Here is a 20645-nt window from a genome sequence, read left to right on the forward strand (position 1 = left end):
AAATATATTTGAAAACCAGCCCAGTATGCAGATTTCCATTCAGTCGCCTGCTGGGACTATTGAGGTTCTGTGGTTTCCCTGAGAGCAGGCCTTTAATTGATCATAGATGTCACACTAAAGTTCCAAGCGAGAGCAAGGTTAAGTCACAAACTACTAGCATCACGTAGGCCTCAAGCTTTGTTCTGCTCTGCAGCACCCAAAGGTCTCCTGTAATGGTACTTGAGGAGCGGTCAAGCAGGGCCAGAGGGAGACACCCACCCTCATGGTGTGTGAAAGTGGGAAGACGACCAAGAAGAAAGTGGTTTGAAATACCCCCGGGTGACTCACATATGCATCTCCCAGGTGCTGGTCCCCCCACTCCCATTTGAAAACTACTTTCCTAACTCTGTCTTCCCCATTTCCCAGATTGGGAAGCAGAGGCCTGAAGAGGCACAGTTTCTTGTTGAAGAAAGCAGCAGGTATTAAGCATACTTCAGTAAAGCTTAGTCGGGGCGCATGGATTAAATTTGCCCTTCCAAGTCTTTGTATTAATTAATCCTTATCGCAAGCCAGCCGAGTACATTTCTTGTCAGATCTGTTTCCAGGCAACATCTGGGTCTAATGGGTGGGTCCCAGACCGAGTTTATTCTTCCACATCCTGCCACCTCTGTGGAATGTGCTTCAAGTGTAGGAACTTATCCAGACAGATGGTAAACTCTGATCTCATCCCACCTTAGAGGGACCGTAGCTCCTAAATCTTTCGTAAGCAGTGTTTGGTCACCCCCTAGTGGGTAAATGGAAAAGTTCGCCATGCTTGCTGAACAGAAGCACTACTGATCTGGAAGGGGCGTGGAGGTGACTCGACAGCACTCAGCAGGTGTAGGGAGCTGTCATCTTGAGTATGATGCAGTTCCTCGGTGGTGCAGGGAAAGGGTGCAGGCTTTTTCCCTATCATCTCCTCTGGCTCAATGTGTTAATAATCTGGTTTATTTGAAACAATGCAGGAAACAAAAATATAACAACTATATGTGCATGTGTGTATATTTCCTGATGCAGAGAGTAAGTGTGACGGTTAACAGGATTGGCTAAATTTTTTCTGTAAAGGTCCAGATAGTAGATATTTTAGGCTTTGCAGCCAAAGGCCATGCATTCTGCTGTTGTAGCATGAAAACAGCCTTAGATAACGCTTAAATGGATGAGCATTGGCCATGTTTGTGGATTGTACATAACAGGCAGCGGGGCTGCGGGTGACCATGGCCCACAGTTGTCAACCCCCATGAAAAAGAAGGAAGTGGATTGTGTTCATCTCTCACACGAGGTGGTGGAGTCCTCAGGGGTGGGGACTCGTGCCCTGCTCACGTTTGGAGCCTGAGCACCCAGCACTGTGTCTGGCTTGTAGCAGGTGCTCACGGCGTGGTTGCTGACCTGAGGTGGCTCTGATGTCAACCTCTGTAATATATCAGCTTTCTTCCAGGATTTCTTGGTCTTCATTGAGTTAAAAACAGCAACTCTCTGAATCGGATGTTTAAAGCATCAGAGCAGATAGGATTTGCAGCCATCCCTGTTTTCTTTCTATTTGTCTCTATTTTAAAGGAACCAAGGTGCCACGTGAAAGGCCAGCAGATAATAGGCTTTGTAACGATGAGCTCGAGCACTGCCTGGTGGCCCAGCATCAGTGGGCAGCTCTGAGGAATTTTGTTTCGCAGAACCAGGCATGGGTTTGCATCAAGGCATCTGCTCATTTTACCAGAGCTTATTTCTGCCCAGAGACTTGCACTTGGGAGGGGTTGGCTGGTGGCATTCTAGATGATGCTCCGAACCAGCACAGAAAGAAAACAGAGCAGGTGCTGGCCTCTTCAGCCTTGCATGTGGCTGGCCCTCAGGGCAGGTTTGTGGTCTGCCAAACGCTCTGTTTTTGCCATTATTAATCACAATAGTAGTTATCATTTATAGAGCATCTTGTCTCATGTGAATTCTAGAAGATACATTTTATCCCTGGGTACAGATGAAGAAACTGAGGCACAGAGAAATTAACTGATTTGGGGCATGTTATTGATATTTTGTGGCAGCATAGTTAAAAGTCTGGGCTAAGTTATGTAACACTTAGTGCCTGTTTCTCCATTTGTAAAACGGTCCTGATGAAAGTTATTCAGAGGGCAGCTGTGTGGGTTAAAGCGAGGTGAGGCATGTCAAGCTCTTCCTTACTCTCTAGGACATAATATGCTATTACTATTACCTGGGGCCTGGCCACATAGTAAGTGCTCAAAAAATATTGGTTAAGGCTTCCCTGGTGGCGCAGTGGTTGGGAGTCCGCCTGCCGATGCAGGGGACACGGGTTCGTGCCCTGGTCCGGGAAGATCCCACATGCCGCGGAGCGGCTGGGCCCGTGAGCCATGGCCGCTGAGCCTGCGCGTCCGGAGCCTGTGCTCCGCAACGGGAGAGGCCACAGCAGTGAGAGGCCCGCGTACCGCAAAAAAAAAAAAAAAAAAAAATATTGGTTAAAGAGAGAAATGTTATTTGCCCAGTCACACAGCTGGTAAGAATTCAAAGCCTAAATCTTTCTACCAGGCCAGATGGCCTTGGCATTGTACCATTTAACCAAACAGGAACGGAGGACATGGTAACCATGATATTGAGGGTGTCCGCACAGGCAGAGAGGACAGAGCTGAAGGGTCAAACGCTCCTGGTTCACTTAGCCTGGCATCTTGGGCATCTTGCCCATAGGAGAGGCCTCAAGTTCAGTCCATATGTCCGGGAGCTGGACATAGGTAAGACTCCTTGGCTCCATACAGGTGTAAAAATCTTGAAATATAGAGAAGAGGATACTGGGAAAGGAGGAGGGGATGGATTCCCGGGAGTCACTGTCAACCCTGATAATGATACTAGCATAATAGTAATAACTGACCCAGCACCCAGCTGATCCCAGGCACTGCTGTGCATATATTAACTCCCTTTGTCTTCCAACAACCCTATGAGGAAAGTTTCTGTATCCCCATTTTACAGATAAGGAAACAGGCTCAGGTTGGTAACTTGGCCAAGGACAGGCGGAATCTGGAGTACCTGATTTCCCCACTGAGCCAGCTCTGCTTCTCAGTCTGACGTTACCGTGAGTGCTAGCATCGCCCCAGCCAAAGAATGGGGAAGTGGAGAAGGGGAGGAAGACACCAAGATCCAATGCTACCAATTAAAATAACATCAGACTAGATGTTTGGTTCTGCTCTGACCACTAACTAGCTCTAAGCTTGTTGATCCCAAACATCTCCTGAACTTCTCTTCCAACATTCACATTCTTTGGCCCTTGAACCGCTATGGAATGAATCTTGACTTTGAGAAAAGGTGCTCTCTGGAGACTGACATCCGATGCCAAGCCATGGGTCAGTCTCCTCTGGAACTGAACTTCCATCTGACCTTCGTGTGTTAGGTCAGAGCCTGTGGGAGACTCACGTCATCAGATGGGATGTCTTTGAGATCTCAGAGTCTTGGCTTTCCCTCCATCACCCAAATGTTGCCTGGCTAACTCCCATTCACCTACTTAATCTTAAACTGCCTCTGACCATCCAGACCTGGTTGGGTCCTTGTGCTTTACATTCTTGTATCAGCCTGGTTTCCTTTCATAGGACTTAACCACAGTTCATAGTCGAATATCCATTGACGGACCTTTTCCAGAGGCAGAGACCATGTCCGTTTTCCCACATCATTGCACCACCAGTGCACACTCAGTGAGTTTCTTTTTAAATAAATTATTTATTTATTTTTGGCTGCATTGGGTCTTCGTTGCTGCTTGTGGGCTTTCTTTTTAATTGCAGCGAGCGGGAGCTACTCTTCGTTGCGGTGCGCGGGCTTTTCTCATTGCGGTGGCTTCTCTTGTTGCGGAGCACAGGCTCTAGGTGCGTGGGCTTCAGTAGTTGTGGCACACGGGCTTAGTAGTTGTGGCTTGCGGGCTTTAGAACGCAGGCTCAGTAGTTGTGGCGCACGGGCTTAGTTGCTCCGCGGCATGTGAGATCTTCCTGGACTAGGGCTTGAACCCCTTGTCCCCTGAGTTGGCATGAGGATTCTTTTTTTTGTTTTGTTTTGTTTTTTTTTTTTTTTTTGCGTTATGTGGGCCTCTCACTGTCGTGGCCTCTCTCGTTGCGGAGCACAGGCTCCGGACATGCTGGCTCAGCGGCCATGGCTTATGGGCCTAGCCGCTCTGCGGCATGTGGGATCTTCCTGGACCAGGGCACGAACCCGTGTCCCCTGCATCGGCAGGTGGACTCTCAACCACTGCGCCACCAGGGAAGCCCAGGCATGAGGATTCTTAACCACTGTGCCACCAGGGAAGCCCTCAGTGAGGTTTTTGAATGTTTGAATGTTGTCACGTGTGTGTGGTATTAAACATGGCAGGAGGAGACAGCCTGGCATGGTCATATTGTTTGGTTCTCTCCTTGCAGGACACAAAAGAGTAAGTCTACAGTAGCCAGTTTTCAACGCCACTTTATTGCAAGGAGTTAATATGGTCAATGATCTAAAGCCCAATGAGGTATCTTGGAGGTGCGCTGAGCTCACACCTGGATCAACACAACTCCTCCGGGGCAAAGCCAGCTGGAAACAGCTGGTGCGTTGTTCCCAGGGTAGCCTAGTTCATTGTCAGTAGTCACCTGTTTTCAAGGCTGAAGGACAGATGGTGCCCATCCCGGTTCCAGGCTATAAAGTCAGAAAGAAATCAGCTAACCCGTAGTGCCTTGAAAAAGCCCTGGCTCATAAGAGATGCTCAGTGTACATTTGAATAAATGAGACCCTTTAAACTCCTCTGAGCAGCAGAACAGCTGTCACAAAGTTCAGAGGCAGGAGAGAACTCACAGACAAACTCAGTGTGTCTTTCAGTGTGATTTTTAAAAATCTAAGGCATCTGTTTCCTTGGTCCACAGGACCCTAGAATAAGGAAGCTGCGTGGGGGCATGTGCATGCGGAGGGTCCAGCAGGGCTGTTGGAATCAGCTCGCTGACGGTCTCAAGACCTTCACGGCGTTGAAGGTTTTCAGTTTTAAAAAACTTTCTTCATAGAAAAAACACAGATATCTGGTACCATTCAGGAAGTGGGGTGGGTGGGGCAATCAATCTCATTCCACAAGGCAGTTAATTGAAATATTCAGTCCATTGCATCATCCCTATTGCTTTCCTCTCCTTGTTATCATTTGTTCAGGTCAATATTCAGTATTTATTATCTCTGTGTAAATATTAGAGTCGTGTTACAGCGAACACTTAACTACAAACAGCTGCTAATAGTTTCTTCTGGTATTTAGTGACATTAATAACGTACATATTTTTTAAGAATTTGCTCACTTTTCTTTGTAGCTAATTCACCTCGTGTTTTTCTAATAGCCTTTCAGTAAAGTTTCCCACAAGCCATTCCCATCAGATAATGAGTTCTCGTTTTTATCTTGGATGCATTTCTCCTGGGGATCTCCCTTCACCTTGGAATTCCCTTTACCTTTCTGTTGGGCTGACTTTCTGGTTTCCTGGATCCCTTGTCTTCCCCTTTCTTGGCTTCCTCCCTCACTTGGGGTGAAGCAGATTCCCTAATCGACTCACCAGGTTAAGAAGGTAAAGTGACAAAAGGCACGGTGGTGATGGCCTTCACCATGCCTGTCTTTTGTTTTGGGTTTTTTTAAATTATTATTTATTTGGCTGTGCTGGGTCTTAGTTGTGGCACGCAGGATCTTTTAGTTGCGACATGGGGGGGATCTTCCCAGACCAGGGATGGAACCGGGGCCCCCTGCATTGGGAGTGTGAAGTCTTAACCACTGGACCACCAGGGAAGTCCCTGTCTTTTGAGTCACTCGGCTCCGATCTGACCGGGTTATACCTTCTGTGCCTGGATCGTTTGTCATGCCTGGATTTCCCCTCCTTCTGGGGATTACCCTCACCCTTTCTCCCACAGCGTTCTGTTGGTTTACTCAATAGTTCCTCTTTTAGAGTTTATACCCTCATTTTGTTGGGTCATATCCTTCAGTAGATTACTGAGAGAGAATGTGTGGAAGGTGGATTCTTTTTAGATGTTGCATATCTGAAAAAAAAAAAAGTCTGCCTCTTGCTCTTCACTGATTATTTTCCTGGGTAATTTCTGGGTTAGAAACCACTTTCCAGTTTGAAGGCATTTGCCATTATTTTCTAACATTCTGTCTGCTTCTGGAAAAGGTTAAAAGCCTTTCTGTTTTCTGATCCTTGGTGGTTCTTTGATTGTTCAAAACATCTTCTCTTTGCACCTGAGGTTCTGAGATTTCTGAACCTCCGCTGGGTCTGTTTTCATCCATTATGCTGGGTACTCAGGGGAGCCCCTTCCAAAAATGTGTCACTTTTGTCTCCTTTCCTATTCATCTCATTCTGATGATAATTTTAGAAGGGTTTGGGAAAGGAACAAAGTTAGATTCATGTGTCCATTTTGACATCTTTACCTAAAAGCCTAAAATACATGCTGAAGCTACAGGAATTGGTGCTAACACAGCAGTCAACACAGATGAGTGGAATAAAGGTTCCAGAAACTGACCCAAAATGTGAGACGTCATCAGTAAGTGATAACAGATCACCTGACCGTCTGCTGGAAAAAAATAAAGTTGGACTTTCTTCACCCCATATATAGAATTCAGTTCTAGTTTGTTTAAAGATTTAAGCATACACACAAAACTATCAGAAAATACAGGAGAATATTTTTATAATCTTGTGCTGAGAAAGCCCTTCCTAAGCACATAGGAATAGAAGAAGGCTGAAAGAGCTACCAGTTAACTGTGTAAAAATGTTAAACTCCCATGTGACTAAAGACTGAATTTAAAAAAGCTGGATGGGAAAATATTGCCTCATATGTAGTTTGTTACCATCCCTGTTATGTAAAGATTTCTACAGATCAGTAAGAAAGTGATTTTTTTAAAACGTCAATAAATCAGAACTAGAAGTGGCTAATAAATATTTGAAAAGATGCTCTTCCATCCTCAGGACTGATCAGGAAAATGCAAACTAAAATAAACAAGAAGGATACAGTACATCTGTTCTTAGTGTGTGGTCCCTGAACCAGCGGCATCCCCTGGGAACTTAGAAATGCAGATTCTCAGATCCCTTCCTAGACCTACTGCTAATCACAAACTCTAGGGGGAAGCCTATCCACCTGTAGGTTAACAAGCCCTTCAGTTGATTCTGATGTTTGAGAACCATTGCTGGGCAGCTGAGAGAGTGAACAAATGACGTTCAGTGTCGTGGATGAAACTCACAATGTTGAGTGAGAGAAATCAGACATGGGAGCATGGACGATAGGATTCCATGTCTCTGAAGTTCCAAAACAGGATGACAGAAACCAGGGGGGTTGGGACCCTCAGAGGCGGGAAGGAGTAACTAGGCGTGATGGAACCCCCCGCTCCGCCACAGCAGTGCTAGTCATGTTCTCTTTCTTGAGTGGATGCTGGTGACACAAGTTGGTCCAGTTTGTGAAAATTCATTGAGCTGTTCACTTAGGATTTGTACACTTTTCTCTGTGCTGTACTTCAGTCAAGCAGTGAAGGGCAAAACATGAGATCTCTTTTGTTTTGTTTTTTAGTCAGGTTTTTAATCATTTAAAACCTGGGCATTTAATGAGGTTGGAAGGGAAGAGCAAACATACTCAGATGAGAGGATGAGTTAGCACAAGTTTTTTGATGAGTAATTTGACATACCTCTAAAGCTTAAAATATTCTAGAAATTCCACTTCTAGAAATCTATCCTGGAATTCATGTTTGCAGAGGTATACATTATATAAGAATGTTCCCTGGGTATTTTTTGTACAAACATAAAGGAGACAACTTAAATTTTTCTCCATAGGGAACTGGTTACATGAATTATGGAAAACTGGGCAGCTGTTAAAATCGACATAGATCTGGTGGCATGGCTGACTGAAAGAAACAAGTTATAGGCACCATATACTGAGTGATCCATATTTTTAAAGGAGAAAGAAAAGGATTTGCAGGTGGTAGTTATAAATGCAAGCGAAAGAAGTTAGGAAGGCTCAATGTAAAATTTTTATATTGGTTTCTCGAGAATTTACAACTGGTGTTTGTAACTTCTTTGTGTGTTTTATGTATAGTTTTTATACTGCTGTGCTTATTTTTACCTGCGCTTATCACTTTCGTAAACTTTAAGTCTTAGATTTACCATTCAAAAAAAGGGGTTGGCTTAAAATAATGTTTATCAGTGAAAAAACAAACTATTTTTGTAGTCTGAACAAAGATCTACTTACACACACACACACACACACACACACACACACACAGAGCTGAGTAACATTTTTGTAGAGTGCTTTTCATCAGTATTGGTTATAGTGAGAGACAAAAAGTGTGCTTCTGGATATATTTCACTTACCTAGGAAATTCACTTAGGCAGAGTAATTCTTTTCTTGACAGTTCTTTTCCTGTGTTTGCTGGTAAGATCTTGGGTCAAGGATTCCTGTTTTTTGAGAGACAGCTCAGTTAGCAATATCATGTCTGTGTGTAAAAGATGACTGCCGCTAGCACATTAGACAGCGTCTCTGGATAGTGGACTCCGCTTGCTTTAATAATGAAAACCATTTTCACGTTCAGAGCCAAGAGCTGTTAGCTGAGCCTGTTTAGCTGGCACAGGCTTATGCCGGCAGCTCTTAAACTCTTGCACACTCCTGGAGAGACAGCTGCCACGTTGCCGTGGCTCTTCCTGTGGTTATTTCCTGTGTGAATCAACAGAGGGCCCTTCTGACCTCTTCAGTTTGAATCAGGAAGCCCTTCTTGTTGTTTCAGACCCTGCCATGCTGGATGAGGTGTGTTACCTGTCTTACTGATCCAATGGAATAGCACACCTGTGTGTGTAGATGACCTGTCAGTTGTGATGAATTCCGACCAAAACCCCATGGGTGTTGAGGCTTAGCACTTTCTGGGATTTTATCCTGTTTTGTGCTGCTTCACTTCCAGTCAATTCCGTTGCCACAGATGTAAACACAAAAGTACATCTCCATTAAATGTTCCTTCGGAATTCGTATACGACATCAAGCAGATAAAAGAACATCAACTTTCAGCTCTAAGGAGGGGAAGCAACAGCACTTAGAGTCTGTTCCCTGTTCCCCAGCACAGACATCCAGACCTCGCCAGGGAGGTGGGTTTGTCTCAGTGAACAGTTTAAAAGTTCCCCTGGAAGCCTGTCTGAGGGCTAAGTGATCCTAACACGAAGTCTTTCCTAAAGAGGGGCCTGAACTCTTCCTCCTGGACTGTCCACTTCTAACCCCATCCTGAGGTCTCTGGCTCCCCTAGACTGGATAGGTTGTAAACTGAGCCCAGGTCAGCCCTTTAACCTGTTCCTCTTTCATCTTTCCAGCTGAGGAAGTGACACCCTAATCCACTGGGGAGTCTTTCCAGAAACCTGGGGGTAATTCCACTTTATCCTAATCTAATCTGTCAAATCTGTGAAGGTTCTGTCTCCTTCTGAAATTTCCCTTGAATCACTCACTTCCTAGTATCCACCAGCATCTTGGTGTTGGATGCATCATCTTCTTCCACTTGGATTATTACAGCAGTCTCTGAACTGTTTCCCTACCCCTACCCCCGACTCTGCTTGCCTGTTCTCGCCATGCAGTCAGAGTGATCTTGCAAAAACTTAACCTGATCTTATCATTGTCTGGCTCAGGATCCTCCTGTAGCTCTTAGGATAAAGTACAAAATCCTTAGGTGTCCTGGGCCCACGTAATCTGACCCTCCCCAAGCCCTCTAACATCTTGTACCCATGTCCTAATGTCCTCCACTCTCCTACAGGTTCTAGAAGGCCCCTCCCCTGCAGCCCTCTGCCCATGCCATGCTCTCTGCCTGGGACGGTGTCTTCTGCCCGTCTTACTAGCTCCCAGAGGGTCTTCAGGCCCTTCCTCAGCACGGCCCCCTCGGACATTTGTTGTTCCTGCCTAAAAGGTCACAACCCCTGTCACAGACCCTTGTCACACCCTTTATTTCCTTCAGAGCATTTTCACAACTGTAACTATTCAGATATTTCCCCCCATGAGACTCTAAGTCATGCATGAGCAGGTCTGTTTGGTTTCTGCCCTGCTGTATCCTCGGGGCCCACGGAGCAGGAAGCCCAGCCTGTGGCATGTGCTCAGGGCAGGTGCTCAGGTGTCAATGCCAAATGACCAGCTTTGTGATCAGAGTCACTTTCATGTCTTGTCCCACATCCCATGGAGAGAGCTGAGACAGGAAGGCAGTCACTTGCCCCGAGTTACACAGCAGCCAGATCTGCTGCCAGAGTCTGTCCCACATGCCTGATGCTGTCTCCTGGGAATAGAGTTTCGATGCCAACTTTCCTGAGTTAGGAATAAAGTCCTCCTGGGCCCTGGAAGGCACACCTCGCCGTGGCCTCCCTCCTTGAGGACCAGAGACTCACACAGCGTAGACCAGCATCCTTCCTTCACTCAGTGGTGATGTGATGGGGCTTCGGGCTTGTCTTGCTCTGTAGCAGCAGTGAAGTTGGGCGACCGTTGTTGGAATAAATGCATAACTTATATCTTGTTCCCTTCACAGGTATCGGGAGCAGATTCCAGCCACAGATGTGTGTTGTTTTGCCCCTCTTTATTAGTGCTGACATTTAAAAATCGAGATCATCATGTACAAACTTGAGTTTCTGTGTTCTCCTGGGGGTGGGGGTGGGAGAAATACCGAGAAAACCAGCCCACAACTGGCCAGAGCTGGGCAGAGACTTACCCCGGAAACAAGGCGTGGGTTTCTTGTTTGTCCTCGTCTCTGCCCTGCCTGTTCTGTTCATTCATTTTACCTTCCTAGCATTTGCAAGAATGTGAGCTTGCGGCCAGATTACATTTGGTACATGTACCCATATATATGAGTAAAAATTGTAATTGACACTTTGTATAATTACTTTTTTCTCTGTCCCCACTTCCTCCTCCTTCTTCATTTTCCCTTCCGCCTCCCTTTTCTTTTCTCTTTTACAGGTTCTGGGACTGCTGGTATGGACACTGATCGCTGGAACTGAGTACTTCCGGGTCCCTGCGTTTGGCTGGGTCATGTTTGTAGCTGTGTTTTACTGGGTCCTCACTGTCTTCTTCCTCATCATCTACATAACGATGACCTACACCAGGATTCCCCAGGTGCCTTGGACCACGGTGGTAAGGAAACCATGGATGTTCTTCCTGTCCACTGCCCATTAGGTAGGACGGAACTTAGTCCTTCTCCAGACAATTCGGGATTGTCTCTGCCAACAAAGCAGAGGGCAAAGCCAGGGAGAACCCAGCACAGGTGTTTTAAACCTGAGTGTGAAACAGCATTGTTGGAAGGTCCAGGAATTCCTTTTAGGCAAAGTAGCAAACCGGTCCTCAGAAGACTGAATCAAGAGATACACTGCGTACACTCTTGTTTTATTAATTCCCTATGAACAGTGTCATCTAGGAACAGGTGTGTCAGGGCATAGCCCCTGCAGATCTTCTGTCCTCCAAACCCCTCCTGGGGCCGTGGCTTTAACCCTTTTTGTACCAGAGTTCTTTGATGTTGAGAGGTGAAGAGTTAGAATGAAAAATGAAAGTCACTGTTAGAGCAACTAGGTGACCTCACATGGGGGAGCAGGAGTGATCAAGAGCGACTGGATTCCTGGGCTTCCCTGGTGGCGCAGTGGTTGAGAGTCCGCCTGCCGATGCAGGGGACACGGGTTCGTGCCCCAGTCCGGGAGGATCCCACATGCCGCAGAGCGGCTGGGCCCGTGAGCCATGGCCGCTGAGCCTGCGCGTCTGGAGCTCCGCGACGGGAGAGGCCTGCATACCGCAAAAAAAAAAAAAAAGAGTGACTGGATTCTTGTCCTGACTCCATGCTGGGTGCATGATTACAAAGGAAGTCACAGCCTGGGGGTGGGGCAGGGGGAATAGATAAGAAAATATGTAGATTACAGAACCTGTCTTTGTCTGCTTGGGTGCCAAAACAGAATACTCTAGACGGGAAGCTTCAATGACTGAAATTTCTCTCAGTTCTAGAGGCCAGAAGTCTAAGATCAGGTGTCAGTATAGTTGGTTTCTGGTGAAAGCTCTCCTCCTGGCTTGCAGATGCCTGCTGATCTTGCTGTGTCCTCATATGGCAGAGAGAGAAAGAGAGGATGTGAGCTCCCTTTCGTCTCAGAAGGGTACTAACCCTCTCGGGGGACCCCACTCTCATGAGCTCCTCTAACCCTAATTACCTCAAAGGCCCCGTATCCAAATACTATCATGTTGAGGGTTAGGGCTTCAACATATGAATTTGGGAGGACACATTCAGTCCATAATATTCTGCCCTGGGCCTCCCTGGTGGTGCAGTGGTTAAGAATCCGCCTGTCAATGCTGGGGACACGGGTTCGAGCCCTGGTCCGGGAAGATCCCACGTGCCACGGAGCAACTAAGCCCGTGTGCCACAACTACTGAGCCTGCACTCTAGAGCCCACGAGCCACAACTACTGAGCCCACGCGCCACATCTACTGAAGCCCACGCACTCTAGAGCCTGTGCTCCTCAACAAGAGAAGCCACCGCAATGAGAAGCCCGCACACCACAACGAAGAGTAGCCCCCACTTGACTCAACTAGAGAAAGCCTGTGTGCAGCAACGAAGACCCAACACAGTCAAAAATAATAAGTAAATAAAAATAAATAAATGTATAAAAAAATACTATACTAATATCAATAAAAATAATAATATATTTTTAAAAATTCTGGCCCCCCCCAATCTTGACCATCTCACGTGCAAATACATTCGTTCCATCTCAACATCCCCCAAACTCATTCCAGCATCAACTAAAGTCTTGATCCAAAGTCTCCTTTAAGTATCATCTATGTCAGATATGGGTGGGGCTTGAGGTACAGTTCATCCTGAGGCAGAATTCCTCTCCAGCTATGAACCTGTGAAACCAGACAAGTTGAGTGCTTCCAAAATACAGCGGTGAGACGGGTACAGATAGACACTCCCATTTCAAAAGGGAGAAACAGGAAAGAAGGAAGGGGTGACAGGTCCCCAGCAAGCCCAAAAGTTACGAGGCAAATTCCATCTGATCTTAAGGCTCCAGAACAATCCTTTTTTTGGTTCAGTGCTCTGCCTTCCTGGTGCATTGGGGCGGCGTTGTCACCCTAGTGTCTCTGCAGGGCGGCCCTGCCCCTGGGACACTGGGTGGGGACATCCTGACTCAGAAAACCCACCCTTTGAAACTGAGGAGGAACCAGCCTGCCCACTGGGTGGCAGCCCTGATGATCTCGGAATCACCTTCGGGTGATTCATTCTTTTCCTGAAAGATAAAGCTATTTCGCAGTCAAATAGTTCTGTGGTTCATTCTGTCCCATAGAATCCAAGAAGTTCCACAGCCCTCCTTCATTTTGGCCCGTCTGCATCCCCTTCAGTTCAAACTTGTAAAGTTTCTACTGGTATAATCCCTTACCTATTCCTGGCTTCTGCTGAGACTGTAGATTAGATCTGTGGTTTGTACCTGTAATCTCTTTTTCAAAAGGCTGTTTGGCCACACCCTGAGCGTTCTCTTCTGAAAGAGCTTTCTCATTTTTCGCAATATGGCTGAGCTGAGAATTTTTCAAATCTTCAAGTTCTGGTTCTTTTTGGTTTTGTTATTTTTATTTTTTTGGCTGCGCTGCGCGGCATGTGGGATCTTAGTTCCCTGAGCAGGGATCGAACCCATACCCCCTGCATTGGAAGTGCAGAGTCTTAACCACTGGACTGCCAGGGAAGTCCCACTTCTGGTTCTTTTTTGCTTAACAATTCCTTCTTCAGTTCATCTCTCTCCTTTTGCATTTTCCTCCAAGCTGTCGGGGGAACCAGGCCACTCCTTTGGCACTTTGCTAAAAAAACACTAGAACACCTTTCAGACAAGTTCTTTGCCACTTTATAGCAAGGATCACCTTTCGTCCAGTTTCCAATAACATATATTCCTCATTTCCATCTGAGACCTCACCAGAATCTCCTTAAACATCCATGTTTCTAGCATGTGCCTCAGAACTCTGCAGCCGCTCTTCATTAGCCAGTGCCAAAGCCACTTCCATATTTTTAGCTATTTTGTGACAGTTCTGAAGGGACTCGAAGTCTTGGTCTCCTGACTGCTGGTCGGGGTTCTTATTTTGCTGACCTCTGGCCTAGAGCATCTATTAGTCTGTCTCTCCTCCAAACCTAAGCCTCCTTCATTGATTTATTACATTAAGAACTTAAAATATTGCCTTTCATGTTACTTTTTTTTTTTTCTTGTTTCACACTGCTCCCTTCCGAAACTCCCTGGTTTTAAAATGCTCTGATTTGCATTTTCAGAATTTATCATCATGAGCTGTGTCCCCATTTTATAGCTAAGGAAACTGAAGTTTGGAGCCTCCTGACTTTGCACAGGTTCACGCACAATTGGGCCCATGTCTCTCGACTTCCATCCAGCAGTTTTTTCTGATGTCATCCTGCTCTGGGTGCTCCTCTGCCTGAGTAGTGAGTAGAGCCCTGGCCAGCAGTCAGGAGACCCCTCCATGTTGGGGTTCCACACTCACGCGTGTGAAGAGACCAGAAAGTCATGCAAGTGAGCGTAAACTGTTGAATCCTTGCCACCCATATGCACTGACTTAAACAACAGCAGGATATTCTTCACAGAGAAGTAAGCTGGAAATGTGCTCCCAGGATCGCTAGATCTTCTGTTGTTGTTGTTTTTTTCCCTTCCTAAGGGAATCCAGAAATCTGGGTTTCTGTGTAAACTCCCCCAGTTTTAAGATGTTTACAGACAAATTTTGAAAATTTTGCTTGCTGCTGGCAGATGCTAAACGTCAGACGCGTCTGCCTTCTGGTTGGGATATTTTATTTGCTGCTCCAACTGAGGAGCCCCTTTGCAACCCCTCAAAGCGTTGGTAAGTGAGGAAGCAGCGTGCACTGAGTACCCCCAAGGCGCCGAGGAGCTGCCTTCTCATCGCCCTTGTCCCCTGCCCCGCTCACGAGTCCAGGTGGGCCTCTTGGCACAGCCGGGGTGCGCTTCTGGCCGCTTCTGAGGTCCGGGTATGCCCGGACCTTCCCAGGCTCCCTAAACACTCTGCGCCTCTGTCTCCCAGGGTCTGTGCTTTAATGGCAGTGCCTTCGTCTTATACCTCTCAGCCGCTATTGTGGATGCGTCTTCTGTCTCCCCGGAGAGGGACAGTCACAACTTCAACAGCTGGGCAGCCTCGTCGGTGAGTGAGCATTTCATCCCCACGGTCTCCTCCTCCCTCCCCAAGGCCGGCTGAGGATCTGGGCGAGGAGGACAAAGTTATCTGCAGGGCAAAGCATCACCTGTGGGGAGGGACACCTTGGCAGTGAACTTCCTGGTTTGAGCATCATGGGGCCTCCCGATGGCCTGGAGCACAAAGAGGCTGAAAGAGTCCGCTCGAGTGAAAGCCAAATGCTAGAACAAAATAAATGTTTGAGGGAGAAAAAACATTTGAGGGATTCTAAGAATAATTCTGCTGCCTACAGTGTCAGTGGGAGAGGAGGCAGAAAATGAGCACACTAGGATTCTGTTTGTTGAAGTAGAAATGTTTATTCATGCTCTGAGGATGCCTAGGAAGATAGACACCAGCAGAGGCTCCTTCCAGGGACTGTGATGGACCATGAGGAGTGTGGGATGAGGGGCTTCTACTTTTTAATTTATGCGTTTATGTACTGTTTGCATTTTTAAACCATAAGTGTGTATTTTTCAAATTTAAAAAACTAATTTTAAAAGTTTCTCTGAGATGGGCCTTATAATATTCCATCCGCAGTAGAAGTGATGGGGGCGGGAGGCAGGTAGTTAGACAGGAAGACCAACAGTATGATGTTAAAGCTGGTGGGTGATCCATGGGTGTTCATCATATTCTTGACCTATATCTCAATATCTCTATTTAAGGGTAAAGAGCGTGGGTCCACGTGAGATTAAAAGTCACAGGGCTCAAGTTAGCACACAGCAAGGATCAGCTGGGCAGATGCAAACTAGTATATATAGGATGGATAAACAGCAAGGTCCTACTGTATAGCACTGGGAACTATATTCAATATCCTGTGATAAACCATCATGGAAAAGAATATGAAAAGGAACGTACATAGATGTATAACTGAGTCACTTTGCTATACAGCAGAAATTAGCACAACACTGTAAATCAACTGGACGTCAATAAAATTTTTTTAAAAATGAAGAATCAGGTGGAACTGGGCTGTGGTTGCCCCAGGAGAGGGCCTGGCGTTTTCCCGCCTCTGCACTCACACCCCATGTGGGCCCCTGGCTTCCTTCCGCCCACTCAGCTTGTTTGTGTAAACTGAGCCTGTGACAGTGTGAGGTTAAGCTTTGGTCTAAAATCACCGATACTAAATTAGAAATACACGGGCTTTTCTCAGATGCACACCACCATATTCACCCCCACGTGAACACCCTGGGCTTATTGGAGTAAGACTACAGGCTTTCCAGATAGGTTCCGAAAAAGAAAAACAGCCTAGCCTGAAATTGTTTCAGAAGGAAGGAAATTGAACCAATAAAGCAGGTTTAGATGAGAAAGCTTGGAGTCAAGGGATGCCATAAGTGCATTATTCAGTAAAGGTGAAATGACAACTTTTGCTAATTAGGATGTGCCCTAAACCCCCTTTCTATTATGCTTTGTTTTCTCCAGTTCTTCGCCTTCCTGGTCACCATCTGCTATGCTGGAAACACATATTTCAGTTTTATAGCTTGGAGATCCAGGACCATACAGTGATTCGCCATTTTGAGAATTAAAAGGGAAAAAAAAAGGAAGAATCTCACTGTAAAAACAGCTGTAGGTATAATGTATATTTCCAGAGAATTGTATTTAACTAATGTTTTTATATACTTAGTTAAATTTGCTCACAGTGGTTTGTTATAATTAAACTGGATACTTATTTGCAAAGTGCTGTAGCTTATAATGAATCTTAAATATCTTGTTGATGTCTTCATAGACCTTATTTTCTTAGGCAATGTATTAGAAATAGATAAATTGCTAATATTAAGAACGCATCAAGTTTGTAAACCTAACTTTTAAAAATGCCAGATTCTTTTGTCATTAAATGTTTCGCAATCCAGGGTAATGTGGCGTCTGACTCAGGAAAGGAGACTTATTGCTGAAGGCTGAAGCTGGGGGCTGTGCGGAATTCTTCATCCTCATGGGGTTGCCTGGGGTGATATTGCCAGGAGACACTGTCCACAGCCCCCAGGCCAGCGTGGTCAGAGAGACCCATCTCCCCAAGTCTGGGGATCGCTGGCGGCGTGAGTCCCACATGCCAACGGGTTGGCACAGAAAGCATCTAATGAGACACTAGCCTTAGAACTTAGTAATGAGCTCGCCTTGAGTGGTGCTCTGAGCACAGTGGCTGATGTGCTGGTGGTATTTTTTTCTAATACAGATTAAAATAAGCTCATAACCATTAAAAGGATAAATACTTGCATGTTCCTTAAAAACCATCTTGCTGACCATAGAGACACAGGTACCATATTAGGTGGAACATATTGGACCAAAAGGCTCCAAATCTCCAAGCCCTAATATTTTGTAACATTGTTATTAGATATTATGAGACCATGGGAAGAACTGTGTTCCGAAGGCAGATGTGCACTTAGAGGAAGTGTTTTTAGGCAAGATGGTTCTTGCTGGAATGGCAGTGTATCTTGGGTGATTTTTCAAACTGAAAAACAAAAAACCACTGAAACGTTAGTATAGTTGATGATAGGGAGAGGGTTCAGCCGTGCACTCTGTGGACATGGCCCCGTGGCCTCCTCTTTTCTGCTCGTGTGGCAGTGCTGTTTTCTTTCTGTTGTGTGTTGTTTGCGTTGGTTTTCCTGTTCAGCTAATTCCTTAGCCAACAAGCTCTGTTTCCCCCTATAAAGGAGAGTTGGGAGTTCTTCAGTGTCTGATGACACCCACCCCAGACCTTTGAAAGGAACAATGAAGAATGTTCTTGGGTTGTGTGTCCAAAAAGGTAGGGGGGAGGGAACACCAAGAGGGAGAGGTGGGGTGGAGGGTGGGAGTGGGTGGGCGTGGGGAACACGAGAGGCCTCTTTGGGTCCCGCATGTAGCCATGAAGCTTCAGCTTCAGTGACGCAGACCTGCAGGTGACCGGGGCTGCGATCTTTCTGGAGCGGTGTTCCCAGTCATCACCCGGACAGCCTCCGACTTGCTGATTTTGCAAGAAGAGCTGAAATAACTAGTCAGGGTTTGTGTGTTCTGCCTCTCTGTCTATCTCTCCCTTTCACACTCCCAGAAGCATGTTCACCTTGCACGCACCTGGTGGATTTTTTTTTTAATTGAAATATAGTGGATTTACAATGTTGTGTTAGTTTCAGGTGTACAGCAAAGTGATTTAGTTATATATATATGTAGGTACACATATATTCTTTTTTACATTCTCTTTCATTACCTGGTAGATTTTTAAAGTACTTTATATTGCAATCAAGTCTCCATAAGAGGCAGAAAAACTGTAACCTAAGAGGTCTGTTTCTGGAAACAGTCATAAAGAAAGAAGCCTGCTTTTAGGATTGTGTGGGGGTGTGTGTGTGTGAGTGTGATTTCTATAATCATGGACACATATATAGCAAGTAACTTCCGGAATAAAAGATTTCATAAGCCACTTTGAAATGTCTTCCAAATAGACCACAACCAGCCATAGGCCTTTCCTGAACCGGTAGCGCCAAAGAGACCTATTTCAAGAGATCAGTGGTTCATTTGCATCCATGCGGAGGGGACTTGCTGTCGTGTTTTTATATGTGGCTTTTCAAGAGCATGACCCTTTGTGTTGCCTTAAAAGGTCACCCCAAAAAACCACCAAAAAGCCAAAAAACATTTATTTTTGGCTGAAAGGAAATTATTTCTTCTTTTGAATGCTGAGAGACTTTGTTCATGAATAATTTTTAAGTGTGTGTTTTTAGACAACAAAATGATTCTCTGTTATTCAGCTAAAGCTGTAAGTTTTGAACTGGGTTTAATTTTTCTCTCGAGAAAGAAGAAAAAAACAAAAGCAAAGCCACATGCAACACAGCCAGCATAACAAGAAGAATAGGTTTCTGGGGTTGAAAAATGTTGTTACAGGGATAGTATAGAGTGTGCTTACGCTCTGCTGTCTGTGCTCGCTGTCTGCATTCACCTCTCAGCCCTTCCAGAACCATCACGTTCTCTTTGATAGAGCCGGGTGGGTTTTAATTTGATGTATTTCCACACTCATGGCAAATCAATGAAATGCTTTAGGCATTTAATCTCTCACCATTGCTATTTCCAACTCATAGCCCCCAAAGGTAAATATTTAGCCAATATTTTAAAACTATAAGAAAATCTAGAGACAAGAATGTTCAGTGTCAGTTGCTTTTGTACATTTTTAAATTGCTCCTTTCATAGGAAAATCCCTTCAGGGTATCAGCACACAAAAGATTTTAAATACATAAAATATCTCTGCGTAGAGGACAGACATTTAAAACCACTAACTGAAGATGCAGCCCTGGGTAGAAAATCAATTTAAAAGTCTGTATTTCTGTTCCCTAGACAATTATTAAATTGAAAAGAGAGATTTTCACAGAAAAAAACAATCCAGGCATACAGGCAGACCTCATTTCATTGCGCTTCACCTTACTGCACTTCACAGATACTGTGTTTTATACAAATTGAAGGTTTGTGGCAACCCTATGTGGAGCAAGGTGCCATTTTTCCAGCAGCATTTTCTCATGTCATGCCTCTGTGTCACATTTTTGTAATTCTCCCAATATTTCAAACTTTCTCATGTTTCTTATGGTGATCTGTGATCAGTGATCTTTGATGTTACTATTGTTCATTGTTTGGGAGCATCACAGGCCATGCCCATACAAGATGACAGACTTAATCAGTAAATGTGTGTGCTCTGACTGTTCCACCAACCAGCCATTCCCCATCTCTCTCCCTCTCCTCAGGCCTCCCTATTCCCTGAGACATAACAATGTTGAAATTAGGCCAATTAATAACCCTACAATGACCTCGAAGTGTTCAAGTGAAAGGAAGACTCACATGTCTCTCAGTTTAAATCAAAAGCTAGGAATGATTAAACTTAGTGAAGAAGGCATGTCAAAAGCCCAGACAGGCTCAAAGCTCAGCCTCTTGTGCCAAGCAGCCAAGCTGTGAATGCAAAGGAAAAGTTCTTGGAGGAAATTAAAAGTGCTCCTCCAGTGAATACACGAATGATAAGAAAGCAAAACAGACTCACTGCTGATATGTAGAAAGTTTTAGGGGTCTGGATGAAAAGAAGATCAAACCAGCTTCAACATTTCCTTAAGCCAAAAAAAAAAAAAAGCCTAACCTAGAGCCAGGTCCTAAATCTCAATTCTGTGATGGCTAAGGGAGATGAGGAAGGTGCAGAAGAGAAGTTTAAAGCTAGCAGAGGTTGGTTCATGAGGTTTAAAGAAAAAAGCTGTCTCAACATAAAAGTGCAAGGTGAAGCAGCAAGTGCTGATGTAGAAGCTTCAGCAAGTTGTGCAGAAGATCAGATAATTCATGAAGGTGGCTACACTAAACAATAGATTTTCAGTGTAGACAAAACAGGCTTCTGGAAGAAGATGCCATCTAGGACTTTCATAGCTAGAGAGGAGAAGTCAGTGCCTGGCTTCAAAGCTTCAAGGGACAGGCTGACTCTGTTGTTAGGGGCTAATGCAGCTGGTGATTTTAAGTTGAATCTAGTGCTCATTTACCATTCTGAA

The 20645-nt window shown here is 45.3% G+C and overlaps 1 protein-coding gene across 2 annotated transcripts in view; it reads left to right on the forward strand.

The window, feature by feature from the left end:
• The window catches only part of CMTM8 (CKLF like MARVEL transmembrane domain containing 8), a 92174-nt gene extending 75153 nt beyond the window's left edge, over positions 1–17021 (forward strand). For both annotated transcript variants that reach the window (XM_033864527.2, XM_073810949.1), the window contains exons 2-4: positions 10936–11109; positions 15031–15147; positions 16594–17021. In XM_033864527.2, the coding sequence (XP_033720418.1) occupies positions 10936–11109; positions 15031–15147; positions 16594–16677 (375 nt within the window). In that variant the 3' untranslated portion in view covers positions 16678–17021. The remainder of the gene's footprint in view (positions 1–10935; positions 11110–15030; positions 15148–16593) is intronic.
• Positions 17022–20645: the final 3624 nt, after the last annotated feature.

This window comes from Tursiops truncatus, chromosome 10 (assembly GCF_011762595.2).
Source record: "Tursiops truncatus isolate mTurTru1 chromosome 10, mTurTru1.mat.Y, whole genome shotgun sequence".
Taxonomy (NCBI): Eukaryota; Metazoa; Chordata; class Mammalia; order Artiodactyla; family Delphinidae; genus Tursiops; species Tursiops truncatus.